Genomic DNA, 25,373 nt, shown 5'->3' on the forward strand with positions numbered 1-25,373 from the left:
TCAAAAGTAAAGCACAAATTATTATACAAAGAATATATTGTATTAAAAGTAAAAGTAATTGCTGAGATGAGCCTCTTCCCTAATGCAACTACATGTCTACAGTATATTTTGTTTAATGCAACAATTCAACAGACTATCATATTAGTAAAGAATGTTGCAGGTTATGCTAATTGCAACACTCATATTAATTTGCATAAATCCAGGTGGGAAATGTGCCTGATAAGCAAGCTGCCTAAATCTTCTTATGTTTGTGTGATATAAATTAAACATGACTCTGCATTCAAATGTGATTACAGCGTGAAAATAGGAACTTAAATTTCTATAAGCTGCTGGGTCTACCGGAGCAGCAGAGGTGCCACTGCCCAGCTCCATCCCCCCCAACCCACAGCCCACCATCCTCCTCCACCATCACCCGCTGGTCCTCCCTCCCCTTCCTCTCCCCCACATCAGCACATTCCTACACACTGACACTGTAACTGCCAGGACAGATTTTCATGGTGAGGCACATGGTCAGCGACCCTGGCCGGTTGGCCTGCCAGCCACTGACCATCCCCCCCCCCCCCCCGTGATTCTCACATTGCTGCACAATGACAAGCTGGGATTAACTGCAGAGGCTGTGCCCTGCGGAGTGGGGGCTTCAGGGGCATTCATGCCTACAGGGAATGTCCAGACTGTCTGTATCATATTCACACATAACAAGAATACCTCCGGGGGTGTAAGCACGAAGTGTCATTTGATTCATTCAGATGAAGTCGACACAAAGTTAGTGCAACTGGTTTGTTCTGCAGGGACACTCGACCCTTCCTCAATAAGAGCTCCAGCTGTGACAAACTCACAAGAGAAAAGTCAAGTCTATTTGTATTCTAGTCAAATGTTAACAATAAATAATAGCCATTATTCGTCTATTTTAAGTGTCAGGAATGTCTCATCTAATTGTGTATTTCTGCAGTTATTACAATAGGTGATAATTGGTGCTTTTCCTGTATGATTTCCCAGCAGCAGCTGCACAGAAACAAGGTCAGAGCGAGAGGAGTTGCCACACACAGAGAAGGAAAACACACTCTCAGGCTGAGCCGACGTTTTACAAAAATAGTTTGTCTACTCTCCAAGAGTTGAGATCAGGGTTTGGGGCTTTCTATATTTAGCTGGCTTGTGGTCTCTCTGACTGTGAGAGGCCTGACCTCCCTCCTCTCCCGGCCGTGATAAAAATAAACGACTAATGAGAGGAAACGGCCCCAGATACACTTTGAGCAGATCTCTCTGGCCCGGCCCATCTGAACACATGAATGAGTCAATGTCAGGACTTGTTGCAGGAGGTATCAAGACAACAGTCAACACAAGTCACCATCTTCTGACTGTGCAGCACAACACATCTTTATTGAGAGATTAGTACAGTTCTGTACTTTAGGACAGCTTCACTTTAACAATCTTAGATGAGTCTTCATACAAAGGTCGGTGTATTAATAAAGACATTTATGAAGATGCAGATTTAAAACAGGTCAGCTGTCCGATAAGGCCATTACGGGCACGACATGACACGGAAGAGGTGATATGACTGTTTTTTTTTTAAGTGTACAAGCTTGATTTATTGCAATAAAAAGAACCGACTGTTAGCGATGACATCACAAAAAACACAGTTGGGTTACAACATTAGATTTTACAGATGGGAAGACCTGAGGGTGGAGAAGGCAACAATACTAAACCTGCTGAAAAGTGACAGGTAGACAGAGAGAGACGGCATAACATTGTCACAAATCACTTTCACCGCCCATTTTAAAAACATCTTTTTAAATTTTAAAGAAAATATTCCCATTAAGATTGTCCCTCGTGACACAAGGCAAATATAAGTAAGGCTTTAGAGTGTAAGGATATAGGAATTCAGAGTATCCAGAGTATTCCACTGTAGCAACATCAACATCAGGACACGTTAGGCAGAAGATTTAAGACCCACACCGACACAAATGTGACGAGTTTCAAAAGAAAAAAGACAAATTTGAGCTAGTGGTTTAATCATTAATAGAAACGGCCACAGCCAACAATACTTGCACCAAAAACAAGACGACGTGCACATTCGATAAGTCACTTGTTTTTGATGAGGAATTTCTCGCAGCTCACAGTTTAACACGTCAGCTTTCTAAAAAATATCGTACCACAGACATTTATCAGAGGCAACTGATAAAAATATTCAGACGCACAAACAAATGTTATCAAATGCACAATCATTGGTTTGGCTTTGACCCAAGATCTTCTTTACACAACGACAGCCGATGACAGACATGAAACTATATGTAAGCACTACATTAATATGATGAAGCATTTTCACGAAAGCTTCATTCACTTTGTATGTTGTGTGTAGCAACAACATCACAGCACTTGGGTCCTTTGATCCTAATGGCTTGAATCTGAATCTTCAGAGATTTGGAGAATAGAGCCATAATTGAAAAGAAACTGGAAATCTTTTTCGAGAAAAATACTTAAATTTATGAGAATAAAGAAATACTTTTTTAAGGCATAACCAGAAAGGAGAACCTTCTCCTCCCCCACAAAAGAGGCAACTCCCTTCAAGTCTGGGTGGTTCTTTCTTCAAAATTACGATTTTATTATCGTAAAATTAAGATTCTTCATCATGGCGCTATCACACAGTCAAAGAACATAGGGATTAAAGATCTTCATATGGGACCTGATGCTTGACTGAATCAGCTGAAGACAACACTGTATCATGGTGATCGTACTGCAAATAACAGACAGGAAGCTGGTGAAATAAATGAGATGTGGACAAGTCAGAGTACGATGGGTGGCAGAATACTTTGATGTACTTGTTGGATTTTACCCAATCAAAGATACATAATGGTCACAATTGAGTAGAAGCTCAATGTAAACCTTCAATTCAAATCTGTAAAATACTGTTGGGGGAGGACCTCTCAAGGACGGGAGGGAAACGTTGACTGAATGGAATCAGAAAGGCAACGACAGTCACTTCCTAGTGGTGATGAGACTGTGTGTGTGTGTGACGGATTAGGGACAAAATCCACCACTGAAGAATCTCTGAGCTTTTCACATATTCAGAAAACGACGTCTGCTGTCGATAATAATGTTACTGATGCCATCAGGACCCATGCAGCCAAGTCTCATCAGTGGCCAGAGGTCGAGCTGTGCTGGGGTCGATCGTTTCAGTGAATAATACCAATACATGTCTTACAGTGCAGCCACAGATAACCTCAATGTTTACGACTTTAGAGAAAATCCCTCGCTCTTCCCAACACAAAGACATCCAGCAACATTAATAAGCAAAAATAAACACATGAAAGGCTAAGTGGCATCCACTACAATATAGTGCAGGTTTTTTTGTCCTTGAAGGGATTGTCTGAGGCGGGGATGCCCATGAGGAGAGGGTCGTTCCTCGCATGGTCGCTGCAGTAGTTCATGAGGTCTGCAGAGGCCTTGGAAACCTGCAGAAACAACACAGAGGAGCACAGGAGAGTGGGCGGCAGGTTGTGATCTGGGGACTCAAGATTTAATGCACAATCCTCCAATCGAGTGGTAAATAGAACTGGCGTTTATGTAACCTTTTAATAAGCAGATGATTATAAGCAGCGGTTTTCAAACGCTCAGTCACTGGCACTTCCCATGGATGCACTAGCAGCCATCACTGGATAACTTTGACACTAGAGAAAACTTAAAAACGTGATGATGCTCAAGCAGGTTCTGCAGATGTAAGGAGCTTCTTTGATTTATGAGCATGAGTTGTAATGTTATTATTAAATATCGTGCACCACACTGAATTAAAAAATGAGTGTGTGCTCAGATCTGTCTGAATTAGGACTCCGAAAATGAGAATGAATTATCATATGACTAATCTAATGTATGCTCAGAACAGGAAAAACCAGTCAGACAAATGGATTTTCCCAACATATATAAACATAAACATCTGGTGAACTGGAAACCAGAGCAGGAGTGACATTCTGGCCCTAGTGCATGAGGCTCATCAGAGGATTTAGTATCAAAATGACAATGAAGATCAGTGATAGTGTTTGCATGGTTATTGTTGCACTGTACCTTTATCCTGTCAATGCCTGCCTCTATTCTCAGCTGCTGCACCATCCGCCGGGTATGGGCGATGGTATTGGCACTGTGAGGCTTTGAAGACATCCTGGATAATATAACACTGAAATGAAGAACAACAGAAAGAAGTGTGAAAGACACTGAAGAGAACGAGACGTCAATATTCAGCAGGGTCTACACATCCAGCAAAGATAGAATTGGACGTACAGGAAATACATTTTTTGCAATTTTAGTTTATGGAGAAATTGCACGCCTAAAGCTACTGAAATCAGGCGTTTAACAAGTTTTTGATCCAAGTAAACAGTAAAGAAAGTAGAAACTGTAAAGGCACTCCAGAGGGTGCATACAGTCCCCTGAAATGTAATCAAGCTGCACCAAATTTCAGTTCCCTAAATATGTGAGATTTTTTCCGTCTAGATCTATTAATCATTCCTTGGGAAAACTGTGAAAATGTTGATATTGATTAATCTAGCATCGTTTAAGACAATGAAAAAAACACACTGGATCCGCTTCCTGATTGTGATCTGCACCAAAATCTACTGGGTTGCCTTATCTAAACCACATCCTTCCACCAAGTTTCGTTGTAATCTGTTCTGTGGTTTTTGTGCCATCTCACTTACAAACAAAACAAAAAAACTATCAAACAGACGACGGAGAAAACAGCAACTGATTCAAACAGGGAAAGCACCTCAACACTGTCCCTGGAGCAGGAGACAGATGAGAGAGGGGTTTTGTGTAAGAGCCATCTTGATCAGATGAAACCAGCTGAATGAATAAACAGAGAATGCAGGCACGAGAGGGAAGAGATGTGAAGGATTAAACTACAGTTGCATGCTGAGGTGGATGTGTTATGAACAATAGAGACGTTGGTTTAAGGAGAGTCAACAACTACCCCTCACTACTTCCTCTTCCTCGGCATGGTTGTTACCAATAGTGTCGTCAGTTCCAGGGAAACACAAAACTGAGGGATGCTCATGCAATTTCTTTATTTTTTTAGTGTAAAGAAAAAAGAAGGGAAAATATACATTGCCTGAAGCATTACATTATCCATGACAATATAATATAACACCAAAGTGTCCAAAGAGTATTAAACAATCTGATCACTGCGAAACTGTAACAATGACTGAAACACTCTGTATGCTGCCGGTGTCAGAGAGTTTTACTGATCCAACGAAACAGCCGGTTGTGATCCCACTTCCTGCTAATCATTTACAGAGTGCAGGGGAACAAGCCCTGACACATCCTCCAGTACATGTGCAGATCCGACTCCAGCGTTTCTCACTCGTGCTCCTGCTTCCCTTTATGGCCATTTGTCCGTTTCTCGTGCAAAACACATATTTCCTTTTCTGCAATGAAACCACACTCTCTCTCTTGTTATACAACTCTTCTCAGCAGTGAACAGGAAACTTCAGGCTCCAGTTTCTCAGAAGTTTATTGTGAAATCGATGAGTCAAGTTGCTGCAGGGGTTGAATTTGTAAATGACAATCAGAGGCTTTCTGTTGCATGCATGTTTTAATTTTGCCCATTGTTCTAATTGTTCCATATATGGTTACTCCCAATAAGTCATTCAGGTTAGTGCACATAACTCAGTCATGGTGCCTGACATGCATGAACTTTAAGTCGGATGTATGTTTATTTTGTTCCACCCTGTCTGCGGCCCCTTCACCCTGCAGGATGTCGTCCCTCAGGACAGCGTCTAATGCTGCAGCTGGATCGTGCGCCTCTTCGTTTGTCTCGAGAACAAACAGTAAGGGAGGAATAGAGACAAACACACGGAAACGGGAAGGGTAGGTTAAAATCTCAATTTTCAGACCACTGCCAGGGAGTGCCTGATTAAAGAGCATTTCTCAAGATCTAAAAGATAAGTAATTGCTGCAAAGGAAGCCGAGCCAGAGATGACTCAAAGAGCTAAACTGTTATTGATAATGTGGAAGTGAAACTTGAAAGGCCAATGAATTACATTGCAAAGTGAGCAATCATCTCATGCAAACATTCTCCCAGCTTAGTCATAAAGTGGAGGGCCCACAGGTGGAATAGATAAAATCCTTTCATCTGAACGTGATGAGTGATTCTATTCATTCCTATAGACTCTGGAAGGGTCTTTACAAAGAAAGAAAGAAAGTAGGAGCGCCTGCTTAAAAGCAGCTGTTGTATAAATGCTGCAGAGTCATTGTCAATTAGAAATGAGATCACATATAGGTGTGAATCTGTGAATCTGTGAATCTGATTCTTGAGATGTTTTTACCAACTATAAAATGTCCATTCTGGAAGAAGGAAAGTCCAGAGGAACCTTTACTCAAAAGATACATTTATGATGTTAAAACTTAGCGTATTTATTTCAGTAATGAACTTTCTTGGCAGACAGTCTTGTTTTTCTTTTGTTTGAGGAAGTCATTTACTGCTGCCAGGTAAAAAAGGTAGGCCTCCTGGCACTACCAGCCGAGCCAGATGATATAGTTTATAATTTGAGCAGCATGCCAACACAGCACAAAAGCTGCTGATCCAGTGCAACAGTGAATTAAAAGATATTATGAGTAATAAAAACAGGATCCACACGGCAGGGCTGCAGCAAAGAGGAACCTCAAGCATGACTTTGAACACAGTGGATGCTCTGCTGTTTTAAAGTTGGAGATTATCAAGCAGACACTACGACCTGCAAGGTTAAGGTCACATGATGGGGGAGCAGAGCAAGAGTTATCACTAATGAGCTTAAGTGCTGATTAGTGGCTATGCAAGCTTTTATTAAAATGAACCATAAAACTATAAACTATAAAATATTTCTGCAGATTAACGATTTAGCACTCACTCATTTCCTGGGGTTTGTCTTTCCCATATAAAGAACGCAGCAGGAGATTGAGCGGGTCGGACACTTTCACAACAACAGGAACATTTCCAGAACATTCAAGCTTGGGCTGGCTCGGGGGGGAGAGCATTCGATAAGAAAGACATGACGTATAAATTCCACTGCCTTTTTGTTTATGGCGCATTGACCCCAATGTCTGCCTTTATCACCAAAACCTCTCAAATCTTGTTGTCTTTACAAGTTGACCCCTTCAGCCTCTACGTGTATGTCGCCTCTTTATTATCCTTCATCTTCCGGTTTTGCATCCGTCATTGTGTTTAAGAAAAGTAATAAATACGCCCACTCGCTCACTTTGAAATTTCCGGGCATTTTACAACTGTATTCTTATATGGGCTCACTGACAAATTTTACTAGGATATTTAACTGACCTGTACATGTGTGTTCTTGAGTACAGGCCCTCCAGAAAAGTTCAGGAAAATGTCCAGACTTCAGTACATGTCTGAAAGCAGCTTTAATAGATTTTTATTAATTTTTTGGGGAACTACACTCAAATCACTGTATAAAGAATTTTGAATAAGAGTACTATTATGTGCTTAAACAGATTGACAAACTAGCAAAGGAAATGAGAAATCGCCTTCTGATAGTTTAAGTTGTGGCTGTCATGTGATTGAGCATGAAATGCAAGAGGGGAAAGCTCACCACCACAGCTGTAATTTAAGACGGAGTAAAGCCAGAATGGATAGTTTACTACTCTGTGGCGCCAAAATATCAGTTCAACCAGCATGTGAAGTGGGAGAAACGGGTAGGTCTTAAATCACGCCGGCTCTCACAAGTAATTTTTACAGGAAAACTATCCCAACTGAGTCACCTCAGTCAAACTGTGAAGCCCCTGTGAAGTCATGCCAGCAGCTACCAGCACCACCGGTCTGACTGAAACTCTATGGGGAGGCACCAGGGTGTGTGTGTGTGTGTGTCTGTGTGTGTGTGTGTGTGTGTGTGTGCATAAGTGTGTGGCATTAAACACCACCATGTACATTAAGGAGCCTTGGAAAAAAAAATAGTTGCCTCCAAGGATCAGAAAAAAGACCACCCCATCACAATACACACACATAGCAGCCAGGGGGACCACCTACTGCACAGAGCACCGAGGCCCCACTGCTCTGCTGTACCTTACACACACAAACCCACCCGCACATGTGCCATTCATTAGCAGTGTGTTCAAAGTGCCAAGAACAGGGAGCCATTATGAGTCAGTGCCATTAACACCAACACTCAGAGATGAAAAACGTACTCTATATTTGTGTGTGTGTGTGTGTGTGTGTGTGTGTGTGTGTGTGTGTACTTCTATCGTTGTGAGGACTAGTTTGGGTTCAGCCTAGTTTAGGGTAAAGCAGGGTGGTAAAGCATTAGGTCGATGTGTGTCCTCACAAAGATAGAAGTACATGTGTGTGTGTGTGTGTGTGCGTGTGTGTGTGTGTGTGTGTGTGTGTGTATGCAATGCTGCTGTATTGCAGCTCCGATCCCCCCAAAAAAAACTCTTAACTTTGCTGCTGACGATTTCATGACATCCATTAAAAAGCAACAAGAAGAGTCGGTCCTGTCAACTGCACAGTCTGTGTGGTCCCTCCACTGAGTATCGGAGGCTTTTCAGACTGCAGCAGCTTTTGTAATAAAGTAGCTTCACTGGAAATAAACTGCTTTAGGGCTTAAATATCGCCTGCTGCACTTAAGACGTGACTGACACAAGGTGATGAGAGGCAGGCTGCAGGATCATACTCCATCAACATTCGAACCCTTCCATTCAGGTCACCACAAGATGACAGATTAGTGAATTTCTCCCAGACCATGCTCGGTCTAAAAAGGACTATAAATCTCAGCAAGTTCACACCCTTAGTTCAATTTAGGGGAAAAACGATAATGGACACAGATCATTTTTTCTGTAGCTTCATTAACGTCATTAAGGAGTTATGCAGGGACACAGGTTTGACATCTAAAAGGAAAAGCTGAGGACAAACACTATTTACATTTGTACAAGAAGAAAACAGCCACATCAATGAGCTACAATTAACAAGGAGGAACGAAGAGGTGCATGCAGACAGGCTGCATATTTCCCACTCCTCAGCAAGGTAACGAACTTGTGTCTCTATTGGAAAACTACCTGCACCATGTGCATTGAAATCAGACAGTGGGTGATTATCATTCACTGACTTTAGATCTATAGGAGTGTGTTTAGTAGCATTGTAAACATCTGTTGAATTTCTGACAAAGTCAACAATCTTGATGACACACCTGGAGTCTTTGTTGCTGCGTTGAAAATATTGAAACGTTTGCCAAGGATGATGCAGTCAGAGTTGACATTGACTCAAGGCTTGTCCCTATGCACATTCTGCAGATATAAACAATCATGCATGAGAACTTCAGGTTCTTATCGGGTAAAAGTTTGCATTTTATTGCATGGAACACTTCTGGCGATCATGTTAACAAGGCCCTGGTATATCTACTGGCTGGCGTCTGTCTGACGTTATACACCAGCTGACGAGTGCAGAAAAGAGAGTTGTGGAAAGGCGATATTTGGTGTCTAGACAGACGTCTGTTGCTTTGAACAAAGGGGAGTTCAAAGACGTGGGCCCCAGCCACAAGCTAGTATATTAGTTGTTCTGCCTTGCGTACCCACAGACACACACACACACACCACACACACACACACACACACACACACACACACACACACACACACACACACACACACACACACACACACACACACACACACACACACACACACACACACACACACACACACACACATACACACACAACTCTGCCATCTCTCATGTACTCCCCTCCCCCTGCACACACACAGACTCTCCCTACAAGCAGGATTTTCTGCAGGCGAAGCTAAAAGTAGCCGTCTCATAGTATCTTGCTGCCAGTCAGCACTTTCCCAGCTGAGTGAAAAACCATCTCAGGCTACACCTAAAACATGAGCCCGCACTTCAGTTGCTCCGCAGATCAAATCTGTGTCAGTTCACAGTCCCGTCATCTGCTTACTTATAAACACGGGCTCATTCTCACTTGGTCACTCAGCTTATCAAACTCAATAATACTCATCAGTCATCATTCCTGCTGCTGAGTAAAGTAGGATAGTGTTTATGAGCCAGAGGGAGACGCTCTGGCTGGTTGGGTTTGTAGGTCTGGGAGAGAGAAAGGGTGAGGCAGGGAGGAGATGGTGGGGTGTGTGCTCGCACTGGTTCACACTGTGAGAACCATCACAACTTTCCCACCAGAAAAAAAGAAAGGAGCTGCTGTTAGGCCCCGGTTTCTTTGGCAGCTTATGTCATAGAGTTTATACAGCAGATATCATGATGATTTTATTCATCAAGAGTAACAGAAAAACCACACAGACTGGAGGACAAAGCCTGCTCCCACAATCTCTGGGAAATATCACAAACTCACACGTATGCATTTCAGACATTAACTAAAACGCTGCTCTTTCACTTTGAATAGGGTGACGTCTTGCATTGCTGAATTGCATTTTGGTTCCACTGCATCCCGTTGCTTGCGGAACTGCAGACATTTTGCAGAGTTCGGTGTTTCATGAAACAGTTCTAGACAAAAACGCAGGCATAGGCCCTTTCAGATAGGACGTTTATTGTAAGAGTAGTACTGGAGTGCATACAGGAGCAGCAGGTTTATGAGCTGTATGCATAGTTCAGCCCACAATGACTAACTTACTGTAGACCAGACTGAAGCAGAAAACTGTGAGCTTTAAGTGGAACTATGACGAGACAGAGCTGCAGCACCACCCCAGAGCTTACTGGTATGGCCATGAAGATAAGTGAAGCTGAAACCACCCCACCCATTGGCTGCACAGTACAGTACAAAGGGAATACTGGGAAATTCAGTCCTCTCTATGCTGCTCTGCTCGATTGTGATTGGCCGAGGGCTATCCATTATTCTTGTGTAAGCAGATGTTTCCAGGAAAGAGCTAAAGGACCGTACAAAGGTCAAGGGAAATTGCTCAGGTTAAACATGTGGCACTTGGAGTAACAATGTCATTTCTGTATCACCCTGAAGGAAAGGTTCACCTTAAACAGTGAGTTCACAGAATCTGACAAACTGCACAATCCTGAAGTTTGTGGCCGGATAGGATACAAAAACAATTCAGTGTACTGTAACACAGTATTCACAGTGTCTAGACAGAAGACTACACTGAACTCATTCCTGCAGGATTTCTAAATCCTAAATTCATGTGCAATTACCTGAGGCTCATTTCTGTCCAAACAAACTATGAATGATAGCTTGTTTCAGACTCAGACTAGAGGGCTGACGAGTTTCGCTGCAGGAATTACAAGCCGACCCAGCTTATAATGAACTCAATTGAAAAATACTTGGCAAAAAAACAGGGAAAAGTTGCATGTCAAGATAGATAATGTGAGACATCCATGAGATAGTAAGCTAATCGGTGTCCTTAAACATGGTGGTACTTAGAACAGGATTATGTGAACATGACTGCCTGCACATTCAGTGGCTGGTACAGGACTGGAGAGGAGCAACATGTGTGTCAGGGACTCCCAGTATCCGACAACATGACAGATAACAGTGATAACACCGTAGACTAGTAGTAACACTCTTGGTTTGCAAGGATTAAACAAGAAGCAAATCAAATGGTAAAATAAGACAATCTCCACCCTGGCAACCTCTAGTTAGTCTCCACTCCTCACAAAGCACACAACACACAAACTCTGCTACATGACTAATGCTGCAGGCAGAGTTGAAGGTGAAACAGATATTCAATGCAATTTGTTTCAATAATGAATGACCACACATGCACAGCCCCTTGCTTTTACTGAGAAATGATAAGCATTTCACAGGATTAAACAAAAACAACTGCAAAATATGATGTCCTTGACTCATTTTATCTTTCTTACATACCAGAGTTGGATGGTAAAGAAACATGGTTTCTGATCTGCTGATTAGGCCATTTTACACAAGCAGGGTCAGCCATGTTGTGTGCTTATTGTAGAGATTGCAAATGATCAGTTGTGTAATCCTAAATGTGGGTGGAGCATGGTTTAAATGTTAGGGGGGATGTAGTGTAAGTGTAGTGCAGCCAAGTGAATGTCTAATGGACACCTACATTAGGTGTGTGTGTGGCAGGGGCTATGCAGAACACTGAACATATTATGCTTTCCAAAAGAAATCTATCATGCGGTGCATCCACTTTAAAACGTTAAAATAAACACTTTACTCAATTTAGTTCTTTCCAATATTTTGCTAGATAATAAAATGGGTGTCACTGCAGTACAATAAACATGCATGATTTTTCTTAAATCAAGCTCCACGAATTATTCTCTTAGAATCAATGAAAATGTAGCAAGAAAAAAAATAAAAAATTAAATACTCAGACTCAGAGAGCATCCTGATCTGGATCCGCACCAACTTTTTTAATGGGTTCATCCACAAACTTTTTGAAATGGTAGAGTAGGTTTAATTTTAATCCTGTAAACAAACTAACAAACGCGGATGAAAACATAACCTCCTCTGTGTATATTCTTACAATAAGTACAGAGAACATCTTGGGCTGGGACTTTACTCTGTTTCCTGGCTACTATGCAGTTTACAATGCTATGCAGGTAGGAATGACATAGATAAAATGATCAGAGAATGACTAAAAATGCCATCAAAGGGCGACAACAATGACCGGAAGATTTTTCTTCTTGTCTTTGATGCAACTGTCAACTGAATTCCTCACATTCCTTCCACAGGAGAGGCTGGAGATTATGAGCCAATTATGTTAAAGACTTTGTTGATGCTCAACAAGTATTCAGACGCAAGTGGCTGCTTTTGTGGCTTGGAAAATAGGAGGCCAAACGTCTGGGAGTAACATCAACTAGACGCAGAGGACAGCCAACGCCTCTGTGATATCATTAGCAGTCAGAGTACGGGCTAAAAATAGCCCACAGGTCTGTGTTGTTGTTGGCAACAGTGGGTCCAGTTTCACCTAAAAACTACCACCAGAAATAACTAGTATTACAGTGCCAACTGGGTATCGTCCAGAAGAGCAAGGTCTCTGCAGTTTCCACTGAGGTGCCTGTGAGCTTCTGTTTCCCCAGTAATGGGCCATTATCAAGTCCAGAGCAGCCCAAAACAAACACAGGCCTATGGCAGATAATGCCCTTCAGACGTCACTGCAGACGCACAGAGGGTGACATGCAGGAGACACGGGCGACCTAGGCAGAGAGGCTGCCAGGCAGCGTCTCTCTGCTCTGCCCTTGGAAAACAAACGGCATTGTTGTGCTAAAGCTGCACAAAAGAAAGCTTAGTGCAAGCTGAGTGGAGTTTGCTGGAAATGGATGCAGGGAAGGAATGAATGGTGGGGCAGAGAGCTGTAGAAAAAGATGTGTGCTTGTAGCTCAGACTGAGGGAGAGATAAGAGTTTGTGTGTGTGTGTTGGACGGAGAGAGAGAGAGTTCAGCTGGAGAGAGCAAGCTGTGCAGCGGTGTGTATGTTGCATTTGGTCGAATGCCAAAAATCTGCAGCCGGCGACAGGAACGCAATAAAACTTAAAGCTATTGTGAGCACTTTGCTTTTGCCTCACTCGCTCTCGCCTGTGAAAGCTACTATTCATGACGAAGGCAGGGAGATACCACACAATGGGTCTCCATCTCTGGCCCAACACTGCCCTGCCTATAAGGAACAATAAACAAACGCAGTCAGTCTTTCCAACCTCTCCACCACTGAGCTGGACTCCCTGCATGTACGTTAGCGCTGCAGCGAAGGTGGAATAGAGAAGGCCAAAGGTCTGTCGAGTAACTAGTTTGGCCATTTCCCAGCCCCTCCTCCTCCTCCTCAACCCTGCTGGAGCAGAGATGTGGGAAACACCAGCGAGCATGGATGGAATAACTGATAATGGCTCGGACGTCACGCAGTTCATTAGACGACAACATGAAGGTCATAAAGATGAGTTTGTTTTCCAAGCAAAGCAGAAATAGTATGTATCAGAGGATGACATAAATGGGGACAGGGGGTGTGTGTGTGCCTGTGCAAGACAAGGATTAAGTGTGTCTGTATATGTGTGTGTCTGTACATGTGTGTGTCAGACGGTGCAATGTCTATTTTTAGAAGATGACCTCTATGACATTAAAATAAACATGCAATATGTTCTAAAACTAATAATGGCATGAATTAAACAGTTTGTTTTCTATAAATGCACTTAATATATATTTAATGTCACTCCTCTGAATGGATATACATAATGAAAAAATTCAGGACCAACACAGCAACACTAAAGTGAAGAAAAAAAGACAATATTTGCAACAATGAACTACGCTCTGAAAATCAGCAGTGCCCAACCCAGTCAGACAGGACAAAGGGATTAGCGATGGAAAAATGCAGGCTGCATGATTTCCTCTGTCAGGAGAGAGAGAGTGAGAGAGAGAGAGTGAGAGAGCTAGAGAGACAGAGACATAAAGAGACAGACCCAGTGGAACAAAGAGAGCAAAACAGAAAACAAAAAGGGCGCTCTACAGCATCAAAAAAAGTTTTACCAAATTTCACTTTTCATTCCACATAGTTGTGAAATTCCCAAGTGAGTTCACCTAAAACACTGGTTTGGGACGTCCACAGAAAAAGGTCAGAACATTTGCAGAGGGGAACTAGGAAAATCCCCCCCGCTACTGTCGAGAGAGAAAGACAGGAAAGGAGACACAAAGCTGTGGAGCCCCTGTGAAGCTGTGTATCGGGCAAAAATAACTCTAAAAACATTTCTATAGAAACAGCTAAATATTGGGAACTACCTCACTAAGGGCGGTTAAATGTTTGCACATCAGTATATAATAAAGCTGAAAAAAAGTACACAATAAATGGATTACTAAATCCCCAGCTGATGTACTCATCTTGCATGAAATAATAATAATAACAATAATGCTTTAGGGTTCCAGCTTTTCAAATATGAATATTTCTTTATCACATACAACGGTGAACTGAAAAACCTTTTCACTTGTTTATGAGACAAAATAACCACTTTGATCATGTCACCTTGTGACTTGCAAGATGTAACTTATGTAAAACAATATTTGGACTAGGGTAAGAAGATATGACCCTAATATAATTTTATCATATTTCAATAAATGTCAGATTGTTATTTCTTTTGAGTTTAAAGACAGATTTTTTATTCTGTGCGAAGGTTGCAGACTGTTCTTTATGAGCTGGAAAAAAAAAACATTTTTCAAAGCTGAGGTAGATCAGTTGTGTGTTTTACCTCCTCACTGTGCTAGCAAAATGCAATATATATATATATATATATATATATATATACACCTTGTTATATTGATGAAAATGATATTGCGATAATTATTTTATATTTTTTTATCACCCAGACCGAATCCAGATTTATTGCTATATAATCATGAGTGCATGTAACTGAAATCTAGAAGGGAAAGAACTATCAAGCACCTGCATCCACATGTTAGAATGCTCCTTTCTCCTGTTGCATGGCACATTAGTCAATATTTTGCCACTGCATCATTAAATCAGTGGAAATCTGAGAGGCTGTGCTGGGTATAGTGTGTCGCTCTCGGCTTGAAATGTATTTCTCTACAAACTGCCGATCCTTGACCTTGCAGGTCAGAGGTGAACAGGTCGATTAGGATAGGTTGAATATCATTTACTTCTTCCATTTCGGTATTTAACATAAATAACAAGGAAAAACCGAGAGATACAGATACAGATACAGTGCCTTGCATAAGTATTCGCCCCCTTTGGACTTTTCTACATTTTGTCATGGTATAACCACAGATTAAAATTTATTTCATCGTGAGTTTATGTAATGGACCAACACAAAATAGTGCATCATTTGGAAGTGGGGGGAAATATTACATGGATTTCACAATTATTTACAAATAAAAATCTGAAAAGTGTTGAGTGCATATGTATTCACCCCCTTTACTGTGAAACCCCTAACAAAGATCTGGTGCGACCAATTGCATTCACAAGTCACATTTGCAAGTCACATAATTAGTAAATAGGGTCCACCTGTCTGTAATTTAATCTCAGTATAAATACACCTGTTCTGTGACGGACTCAGAGTTTGTTGGAGATCATTACTGAACAAACAGCATCATGAAGACCAAGGAGCTCACCAAACAGGTCAGGGATAAAGTTGTGGAGAAATATGAAGCAGGGTTAGGTTATAAAAAAATATCCAGAGCTTTGAACATCTCTCTGAGCACCATAAAATCCATCATAAGAAAATGGAAAGAATATGGCACAACCGCAAACCTACCAAGAGGAGGCCGTCCACCCAAACTGAAGAGTCGGACAAGGAGAAAATGAATCAGAGAAGCAACCAGGAGGCCCATGGTTACTCTGGAGGAGTTGCAGAGATCCACAGCTGAGGTGGGAGAATCTGTCCACAGGACAACTATTAGTCGTCTACTCCACAAATCTGGCCTTTATGGAAGAGTGGCAAGAAGAAGGCCATTGTTGAAAGGGATCCATAAAAAATCCCGTTTGGAGTTTGCCAGAAGCCATGTGGGAGACACAGCAAACATGTGGAAGAAGGTGCTCTGGTCAGATGAGACCAAAATTGAACTTTTTGGCCTCAATGCAAAACGCTATGTGTGGCGAAAACCCAACACTGCCCATCACCCTGAGCACACCATCCCAACAGTGAAACATGGTGGTGGTAGCATCATGCTGTGGGGATGCTTCTCTTCAGCAGGTACAGGGAAACTGGTCAGAATAGAGGGAAAGATGGATGGAGCCAAATACAGGGAAATCCTTGAAGAAAATCTGATGCAGTCTGCAAAAGACTTGAGACTGGGGCGGAGGTTCATCTTCCAGCAGGACAATGACCCTAAACATACAGCCAGAGCTACAAAGGAATAGTTTGGATTAAAGAATGTTAATGTCTTAAAATGGCCCAGACCTCAATCCAATAGAGAATCTATGGCAAGACTTGAAGATTGCGGTTCACAGACGGTCTCCATCCAATCTGACTGAGCTTCATCTTTTTTGCCAAGAAGAATGGACAAACCTTTCCATCTCTAGATGTGCAAACCTGGTAGAGACATACCCCAAAAGACTTGCAGCTGTAATTGCAGCGAAAGGGGGTTCTACCAAGTATTGACACAGGGGGGTGAATACTTATGCACCCAACAGAAGTCAACTTTTTTGTTCTCATTATTGTTTGTGTCACAATAAAATTTATTTTGCACCTCCAAAGTACTATGCATGTTTTGTTGATCAAACGGGAAAAAGTTTATTTAAGTCTATTTGAATTCCAGTTAGTAACAGCACATAATGGGAAAAAGTCCAAGGGGGGTGAATACTTATGCAAGGCACTGTAATAGGGGATCAGAGAAAAGAGATGAAAGCCTTAACAACTTTCATTTAAGAATAAGTTGGGGCTCATATAGTTTGAGAGTAAAAACTATACCACAGATAAACCATTGGTCAATTGAAAACAACAAAACACGCCAGTATCTGGGACAGTCAGTAACTGACGGGTAGGACTGTACAATCTCTCAAAAGTCAATTCTTAAACAAAACACACAGTGAGACGAGGTATTTCCGAAGTGCCTGAACCTTGTTTCCGCCAACAGGATGTATGAGATAACTTAAGGTGTGATGACTGATGGGACACATAGACACATGGTCTCATGGTGTCTTTATCTGCAGCACTGTCTGACTATAGTTCAGCACCAACACGATCCACATTATCAGAGGGCAAGAAGGGACACTTCTGAACAAACAAGGACAGGAATGACAGGCACGTGGATAGTGGACAGATGATTGCATGTGACTGCTCAAGACAAGCTGCATGAGAGGTAACGACACAAACACACACAAACACACACACACACACACACACACACACACACACACTCTCCTAAAATACAGGAACCAGTTGAAGGGAAATGTCTCAGTGAGAAAACAAATAGTGCTGATGCTAAATTCCTCAAGTTATCATCAAAAATAAATAGTCACAATGCATGGTCATGATGATATTCTCCAGATGCAAATAGTAACAGTGATGTAAGGTCAGCTGCTCAATTATATGTGGCAGCTTGAGATCATTCCTGCTTTCACAAGGCCAAGATAAAAAAAAATGTAGATATTGTTTTATTTGTCCCTTTTGGATCTTTTATTTAAAATAAGTAAAAGTGTAGATCTACTTCAAACACTCAAATACCTTCTATGTTCAACTTAATTATACAATCTTGATTAAATAAAAATTCATTTAAATGCAACTTCTTGGTTTCATATGTTATTATTGAATTGTTGCATTTTAATCACGTGTAAAAAAACAACCATCAACGTAACAATCAACATTATACAGTATGTCGGCGATCAGACACCCTACTCTATTAGTATCTGCAATAGTCAATGAAAAACCTATATCTGCAAAACAGTAAAACCATTATTCAAGTGTGTATCTTTTAGGCCATGATTTCGCTCTGACTGTAATATCTGTACGTATTCATTGTGCTTCTGTTTCCAAGGTCAGTTGACTGGTTTTTATGATGTCTTTATGACAGAGTTGAAGGCCTCAGTCAGTGTTGAGAGACGAGGTCAGAGAGAAAGGCCAGGTCCATAAAGTAAATCTATTTCTTAGTTTTTCTAATCTCTCATTAAAATAAGAGATTAGAAGTTTACTAAATAAGAGCAGGAAGGCAAATAAATTTCAGTAGTAATCAAACTTTCAAGCCCTCGTGTTTTTCCATTGTGGAAACCTAACCCACCTCTCAGACAGCATATTGCAATCTTTGGAAACCTCCTTTTAAGAGTCACACACCGTGTTAACTAACTTAACAATGTTTTTGTCAGTCAGGAAATTGTGTTTGAAGTTTTCAGTGTGATTACAGGACAAAGAAACACCCTTTAGTCAAAAGTACTTTTGGTCTTGCTTTTTAAACAGAGAAAGGATTCCGAGAAGAGAGAAGGAGAGAGAGGGATTCGTCATTGCCTTTATAGTATCATTCAAAACATTTTTAGTTTCCTGGTGTATTTCTGAGAAATTGCACATCAGTAATAGTTAGAGCCTTTGATTCATATCTACATTATGTAGATTTGATCACTAAGGGTCTCTCAATCAAAACAATAACAAAAGTCTTGGTTTGATGACGTTGTGAAGCAGCGTGGCATCATGGGTGTTGTCTTCATCACCACTGTCAGTGAGAAACTCCCTGACGCAAATCATTTGCATGGATGAGGTCATGTGTTAAAGTTTGATTCACGTTACGCAGAAAACAACAATGACTAATCGACTCCATTGCGAGTGAACAATACAAATAGTGGAAGGAAAAAACAGACGAATTGCTAACTGGCTAACTGGCTAGCAGTGGGTTTTTCCTTCATTGTCCATCGCTGGATTTCTCTAAGTTTGAACATTGTTGGAAAATGTACACAAGTCAACAACATATGTAACATAGGTCTAGTTGATTTAGAGATTTTATTGAAGAATTGTTACATATGATCTTTTCAAGTACCTTGATTGTAGCTGCAAAACATTTAAGACAGTAAGACCTGAGACTAGACACATTGGCTAGCACAAAGCCAGATTGACTTACAAACTCCCCCTACCACAACACACAGAAACACACACGTGTTCACAGAGGGGTCTGAGTTACTATTAATCACAGGCCACATGAATGGCTGCCCCTCCCTCCAATCACCGCGACTCCGTTCATCTAACAGTTTCAAAGACATGTCGGGCAGAGGAAGAGGCTCACACTGTGGGTCACACTGCGGCCACTTCCTCTGCAGCCCACCCCGAATCCCCTTCAAAAGTGATGTCTGTCTCCTCCTCCTCCTCCTCCTCCTCCTCCCTCCGTCTCCCTCCACTTCCTCTCTCTTCACGCTGTAACAATGTCTCAGCGCAAGGGGGTCACTAGGTCCACCTCACTCAATCACGCAATCCTGCTTCTGTCCATCGTCTCAAACAAGTCGATACACAGTAAGCTGCTCAGGCAGAGTGGGTATTTCTGAACTGTGCCTCAAGGTACGAGAGTAGGAATTCTAAAGCAAAATGCTGCTGTTGGGTACACAGTGATACAATCTCTCTCCCCCCCCCTCCCCCCCAAAAAATGAGCCAGTGTGAAAAGTCTGCAGATGCAGATTCTGCAACAGATTGCTCCCGGTGGGAAGAAAAAATATTGCAAACACCAAGATAACTGTCTAGTTTTCAAATTCGAAGCTCGGGGAGAGGGAACACAGCCTGTTTGTTACAGTTCGGTGAGGTAATTGCACAAGGAGCCACTGTACAAGCACCATTCCAGGACAAAATGTGAGTCCTTGTTCCACCGTGCACCAGAAATGAGTGAGTAAATCATAGGCGAACAAAACCTCGGAGGGCCGTATAAGTGAATAGATTTCACAGGGTATGAATAAGGCACCTGATTTCAGCAAAAGAGGAGACATGGAGATGTTGGATGAGGAGACAGGCAGTGATTGTGCGTCTCTCGGACACCTGCTTGTTTTGAACATAGCGAGGCCTCGGCCCAAAAAACTTTGGGGCCCGCAGACTTGAGGGCAACAAAAAGAGGAGCCGATCCGTCTCTGAAACACAGCACAGACACATGTTGATGCGCCGCCTTATGCTACAGGTGTCGAGTCCCGACTGGGCCTCAGTGGAGCAACCACAAATGGGCCTTTGTTCGAGATGCCAGCAAAGTTCCCCAAAGACTCATAAAGGGCTCTAAAGAAATTAAAGAATCCATCAAAGTGACACTGTTCACCCCCCCCCCCCCCCCCGACACACACACACACACACAGCTGAATTTACATGTTCGTTCCGCTCTGAGTGTTATCAATGATTCATTTATCCTTCATAATGCTACTGCTGCTGCATCCTCCACTTAGTTTAACAGTATCACAACTGCCAACGTGTATAACAATACGCCTGACAGGTAGTCGTAACCTATTCTTCCTTAGACCTACCTTTCTGGCAGGAAGCGGCTGATTGCCGGCTGGACTCTTTTCTCCCCTTCTGAGAGGATATGACCATATTTGGGCTATGGCCTTATGAAATACTCTGTATGTCAGAGGAAATAATCGTGCTGTAATAGAGGAGAGTTTGTGCAAAAGGTGTGTCTTCCTGTGAGTGGGAGTTCTTAAACCAACTCTCTAAACCACTGGTGCCAGCCCGACTAGAGAGGACTGGATTCTCAAAACGAACTTTACCCCTATAGGAAATGCAACCGCACGTGCAATCATTCCCTTTCATAGAAAATGGTACATAAGTTTAATTTAAACTTGCACACAGTAAAAGTCAACACACAGAAAGGATTGTATCAGGAAATCAATGGGGAGGTCATTAGATTGGATTCATTATATCAATGTGTTAATATATCTGCCAATCATCATCATCTACAGTTTGGCAAACATAGTTTCAGCTTGAATCATATTACAGCCACAACTCTATCTAGCTTTCTATAGTAGCTTCTTAGGGCTAATCAATTATTTTATATCTTTTTAGTTTTGCTCCTAGTGTCCAGGGTTTACCCCACCTCTCCCCCAGTGACTGCTGGAATTGGCTCCCCCCCCCCCCTAATAACCCTTAAAGGATAAGTGGTAAAGCTAATGCACAAAGGGATTTCTGTACTCAGATATTACAAATTTGTATCTTAATTCATAATCTTTATAAAGCACAAATATAAAAACAAACGGCAGATCTGTTTGTTAACGACACCTCCCTAATATGAGTTACTATCAAGTCCTTCCAGTAAATAATCCAGACAGTAAAGTGATCTACAGAGGTGCACAAACACACACACAAACACACACACAAACACACTATCTGAGCTGTCTGACAGAACAAATAACAGAAAATGGACTCGAGTTACAGGTGCAACAGACTGTGTTTAACACGCTCTCTCTCCCTGCAGGTAAAGGCCTCATTCACACTCACACATGTTCCGTCTCACTCATGGGAACAAATAGAAACGGAAAACTTTAATTGACAAGTTTAATAAAAGCCTTCGTGGTGTTTGGACCACCTGGCAGTGCCAACGTGCCAGATGGTGTCCACGTGTGTGTGAGAGTGGAAACGAGGAAAAAGCCTTGAATAGCCATCATGGGGGTAAAAGGGCTGCACAGGAAAGTTTGCATCATATGGGACTCGGTCAGATTTAAAACTGAACAGCTGATGTTACAGATCTGCCTCAGAGCACCTCTGACACACTTTTGTCTCTGTTACAGAAGAGTCGTTCAACATTCAGGCAGCAGCCAGAAAATAGATGGAAGCAGAAAGCAGTCAGAGAGCACCACCATGTGGCAGAAAGGAGGAACTGTAGATCTGTGGATGGGAATTACTACATCTAATACAAAGGAAGCCTGAAATTGAAGTGCACTGTTTTCAGAGTTCACCATGACAGCCATAAATCTAACAGTAATGAACTTACATAAGTACATTAGATTTACATTAGTAGGCCATTTTGCTTTGATCGACTTAAAATTGTTAAAACAGCATTTTTCTGCTCAACTATATAAACCAAAAATGTAAATGCCATGAGAATTTATCACCAGAGCAGCTAAGTTAAACAGAGTATCACAGCAGCAAGTAAGAAATGTATCCTCCTGTTGATCACTCTTTTTCATTCTGGTGTTTCTTGTATTTACAATTTATTAATTGGCAGTTTTCCCTTTTTTTTTACCATTGTAATAATTCATGTAAGTCAATGGTAAGAAATCTTTCTTGCAAATCCTGGTTTACAGCGTGTGTCAGCTCCCCATTTCCCTTGAGCCAAGAGTCAAGCTGAACAGCAGGTGGATGACAGGCAGACGTCCCTGCATGTGACAGTTTGAAGATAACGATGGGCCTAAAAATAGATTTTCTATGTAACCGCTGATCTATAAATAACCTTTTCTCTTCGAAGCTCTTCACATTATTCACATTATTCTCCTGTGTGTTCTGAGCTCTGACGCACAGAAACATTTGAAGCTCAACTGAAGCATATTTTCTGATTTAGTAATAAACAAAGACATAAAGGTCAATTATGTCATATTTTTCGCAATAAAATCCACATAGATAATTGAAAAGTCTGTTGCATACTCTAAAACAGGGCTGCAACTGACAATTATTTTCATTATAAAAAAGAAAATTCATCAAGCAATTAATTATTTCATCTAGATGCTGAACAATATCACAGCGGTCAAGGTAATGTCTTTAAAATGGCTGTTATGTCTGATCAATTAAGACAGAGGATTTTATTTTCTCAGCAGACATGTGAAGAATGAAAGTGGGGAAAGCGGAGAGAAGAATAAAATGAGATGATGGGTGAATTCCATTTAGCTGCTTCAGTTTCAAGGTCCTGATGTTGTGCATGCTGCCTCACTGTCACAGGGCCCTTCAATAAAACTCAGACATTGTTTTATTTTTATTCTCTTATCAAATATATATTATAAAGTGTATATAAATATATTTAAAAAAATTGTGTGAAAAGGATTTGAAAGAAAAAACATGTTGATCTTCACATAATAGATCACTCCTGTATTTCTGCGGGATTGAAACAATAACCAAATCAATCAATTCACTATCGAAAATGAAAATTTGTTTTATTTTTAAGTTTTCGAACAAACAAAAAAAAGGAATTATTTTACTGTTACTACACAATAATGATTTAAAATTAATCAATTAAAAATCTTTGGTTTGGATCAAAGATTGTGGACTTCTTTTTGAGAAAAATATATGGGAAATCCTTAGTAAATTTTGTTATGTAACATTATAAAACAGAAACATTTATAATCAAATAAAAAACTAATTTGCTATAAATTCGAGCAGATGTGTTATTTATACCTAGGAGAAGTAACTGAGAATCAAAATCATTTATTTTAGGTGAATAACTGATGATACCCTCATTGATTCCTTTATCTATCTGTTTCACTTGTCTATCAGCCTGATTCCAAACTTCTGAATGTTCGGATAATTTTAGTTCATAGGATGAAACTACAATTCAGAGTCTGATTATGTGCCAAAAACAGTCCCTTAACTTTTCCCCATGAAGTTCTGCAAGAATACTGATGAGCAGTCAACTTCTCAGATCAGTCACCAACCTTGCCAATCAAATCCAACCTTGGAGCAGTGTCTTTGAGGACTACAACCTTGGACTTAGTTTATACTCTAAATAGACCTATCTTATCTGTGTCCTGCTCTCTGTCCAAGGGAAGTGAAGTATTAACAGCCCTGTACTGACTCTTAAAAGAGGCCTCCTCAACAACCAGGAGAAGAAATCTGTATTAGGTCTGAAACACCTTTTTATGTGTTTACAAAACATCCTGCAGAATAGTGTTACTTTGTTGATGATTTTGAGACTGAAATGTCAAAGGAGATTTAAGATGAGCTGTTTGGTTGTATTAAGGAAGTTCTGGTATAATTAGGCATCCCACCCTTTCTCCTCCCACGTGGAGTTTGGAATCTTGTTGTTTGGGAGGAGACGCCAGTTCTGCCTTTCATCCCGTCAACTGTCGCCTCCGCTCAGTCTGATAAACAAGACTATAGAATACACTTTGTGTCATGTCTAGTTTTCCTGTGACATGTCTGACCTAGACATCACAGGAAGCCATTCAGTGCAAAGCCAGCGGAGACAAACTAGATTGTGACGATGAGTTAGACTCAGCATTTTTCTTACCTATTTGAGGTCGTTGCTATGATTACGCTTCCTGTTTGGCTTGGTGAATGTGTACATGAGATGTTGATGTTGACCTGGTAAGTACATGAGCAGCAGCAGAACCTTCTTCCTAAGCAGTGAAAAATCTACTGTCTCTTCCAACTTCTCATTCCTCCCTTTTTCTAAATAATACACAAATCATAGGAGATGGAAACTAAATCAATCTGTTGGAGAATGGTTTTGCTTTACAGTAGATATGTTAGTGGGCTGGTGTATTTTGAGCCAATAAAAAAGGATCCAGTAACGTTTGGTATTTCATAAAAGCAAGTAATTCTTCTGCCAAACCAACAGATGGGTGTGACTGCGTATCCGCAATGTCACCACCACTCGTCTCACTACATCTGCTCCTGGGCATGGTGGAGTTCAAACAAACCAGCTACTGTAGCCCTTGTGACTACACACACACACACAAACACACACACACATACACACACACCACAAACACTAACTAGGGCAACCCCTTCAGGGCTATATCTTCACATACCTCTGAATTGTCATTTCTGAAGAGAAAGGTATAAATGGAAAATGTCTTGTTACAATATTTTTTCTATTGTAAAAGCATACAGTCAAACTTTTTAGGTACATAACCAGGGATGGGATTAGATCTCCTTCACTGACCGAGAATAATATAATATTTTCTAGTGGTCTGTAGATGCAGGAAATATGCATTATTATTATGAATATATATAAAATAGTCTGAGAATGTCTGTACATTGTCTCTATTGTTAGACTGTGAATGAATAGCTAGAACAGAGAGAACTCTGGATAATAGATAATAGATCTTGATAATTGATTGCCAACAATAGTCCAATAGGGTGAATCCAGGTAATCTTGG

The 25,373-nt window shown here is 41.2% G+C and overlaps 1 protein-coding gene and 1 long non-coding RNA gene across 4 annotated transcripts in view; one reads left to right on the top strand and one right to left on the bottom strand.

Annotated features, from left to right (window-relative positions):
• Positions 1–1,349: 1,349 nt before the first annotated feature.
• Positions 1,350–25,373, bottom strand: part of gng12a (guanine nucleotide binding protein (G protein), gamma 12a) — a 28,041-nt gene continuing 4,017 nt past the window's right edge. For 2 of the 3 annotated variants that reach the window (XM_053437958.1, XM_053437957.1), the window contains 2 exons: positions 4,057–4,165; positions 1,350–3,449 (listed from right to left, as the gene is read on the bottom strand). In XM_053437958.1, coding sequence (XP_053293933.1) covers positions 3,324–3,449; positions 4,057–4,149 — 219 coding nt within the window. In that variant the 5' untranslated portion in view covers positions 4,150–4,165 and the 3' untranslated portion in view covers positions 1,350–3,323. Of the gene's footprint in view, positions 3,450–4,056; positions 4,166–20,810; positions 20,957–25,373 lie in introns of those variants that run through there. The other variant, XM_053437959.1, reaches the window with a different exon arrangement.
• On the top strand, positions 5,635–23,598 carry LOC128454540 (uncharacterized). The gene is made up of 3 exons (XR_008341632.1): positions 5,635–5,850; positions 17,474–17,698; positions 22,071–23,598. It is a non-coding gene; the product is annotated as an uncharacterized LOC128454540 (long non-coding RNA).

The sequence above is a fragment of the Pleuronectes platessa genome, chromosome 13 (assembly GCF_947347685.1).
Source record: "Pleuronectes platessa chromosome 13, fPlePla1.1, whole genome shotgun sequence".
NCBI lineage: Eukaryota > Metazoa > Chordata > Actinopteri > Pleuronectiformes > Pleuronectidae > Pleuronectes > Pleuronectes platessa.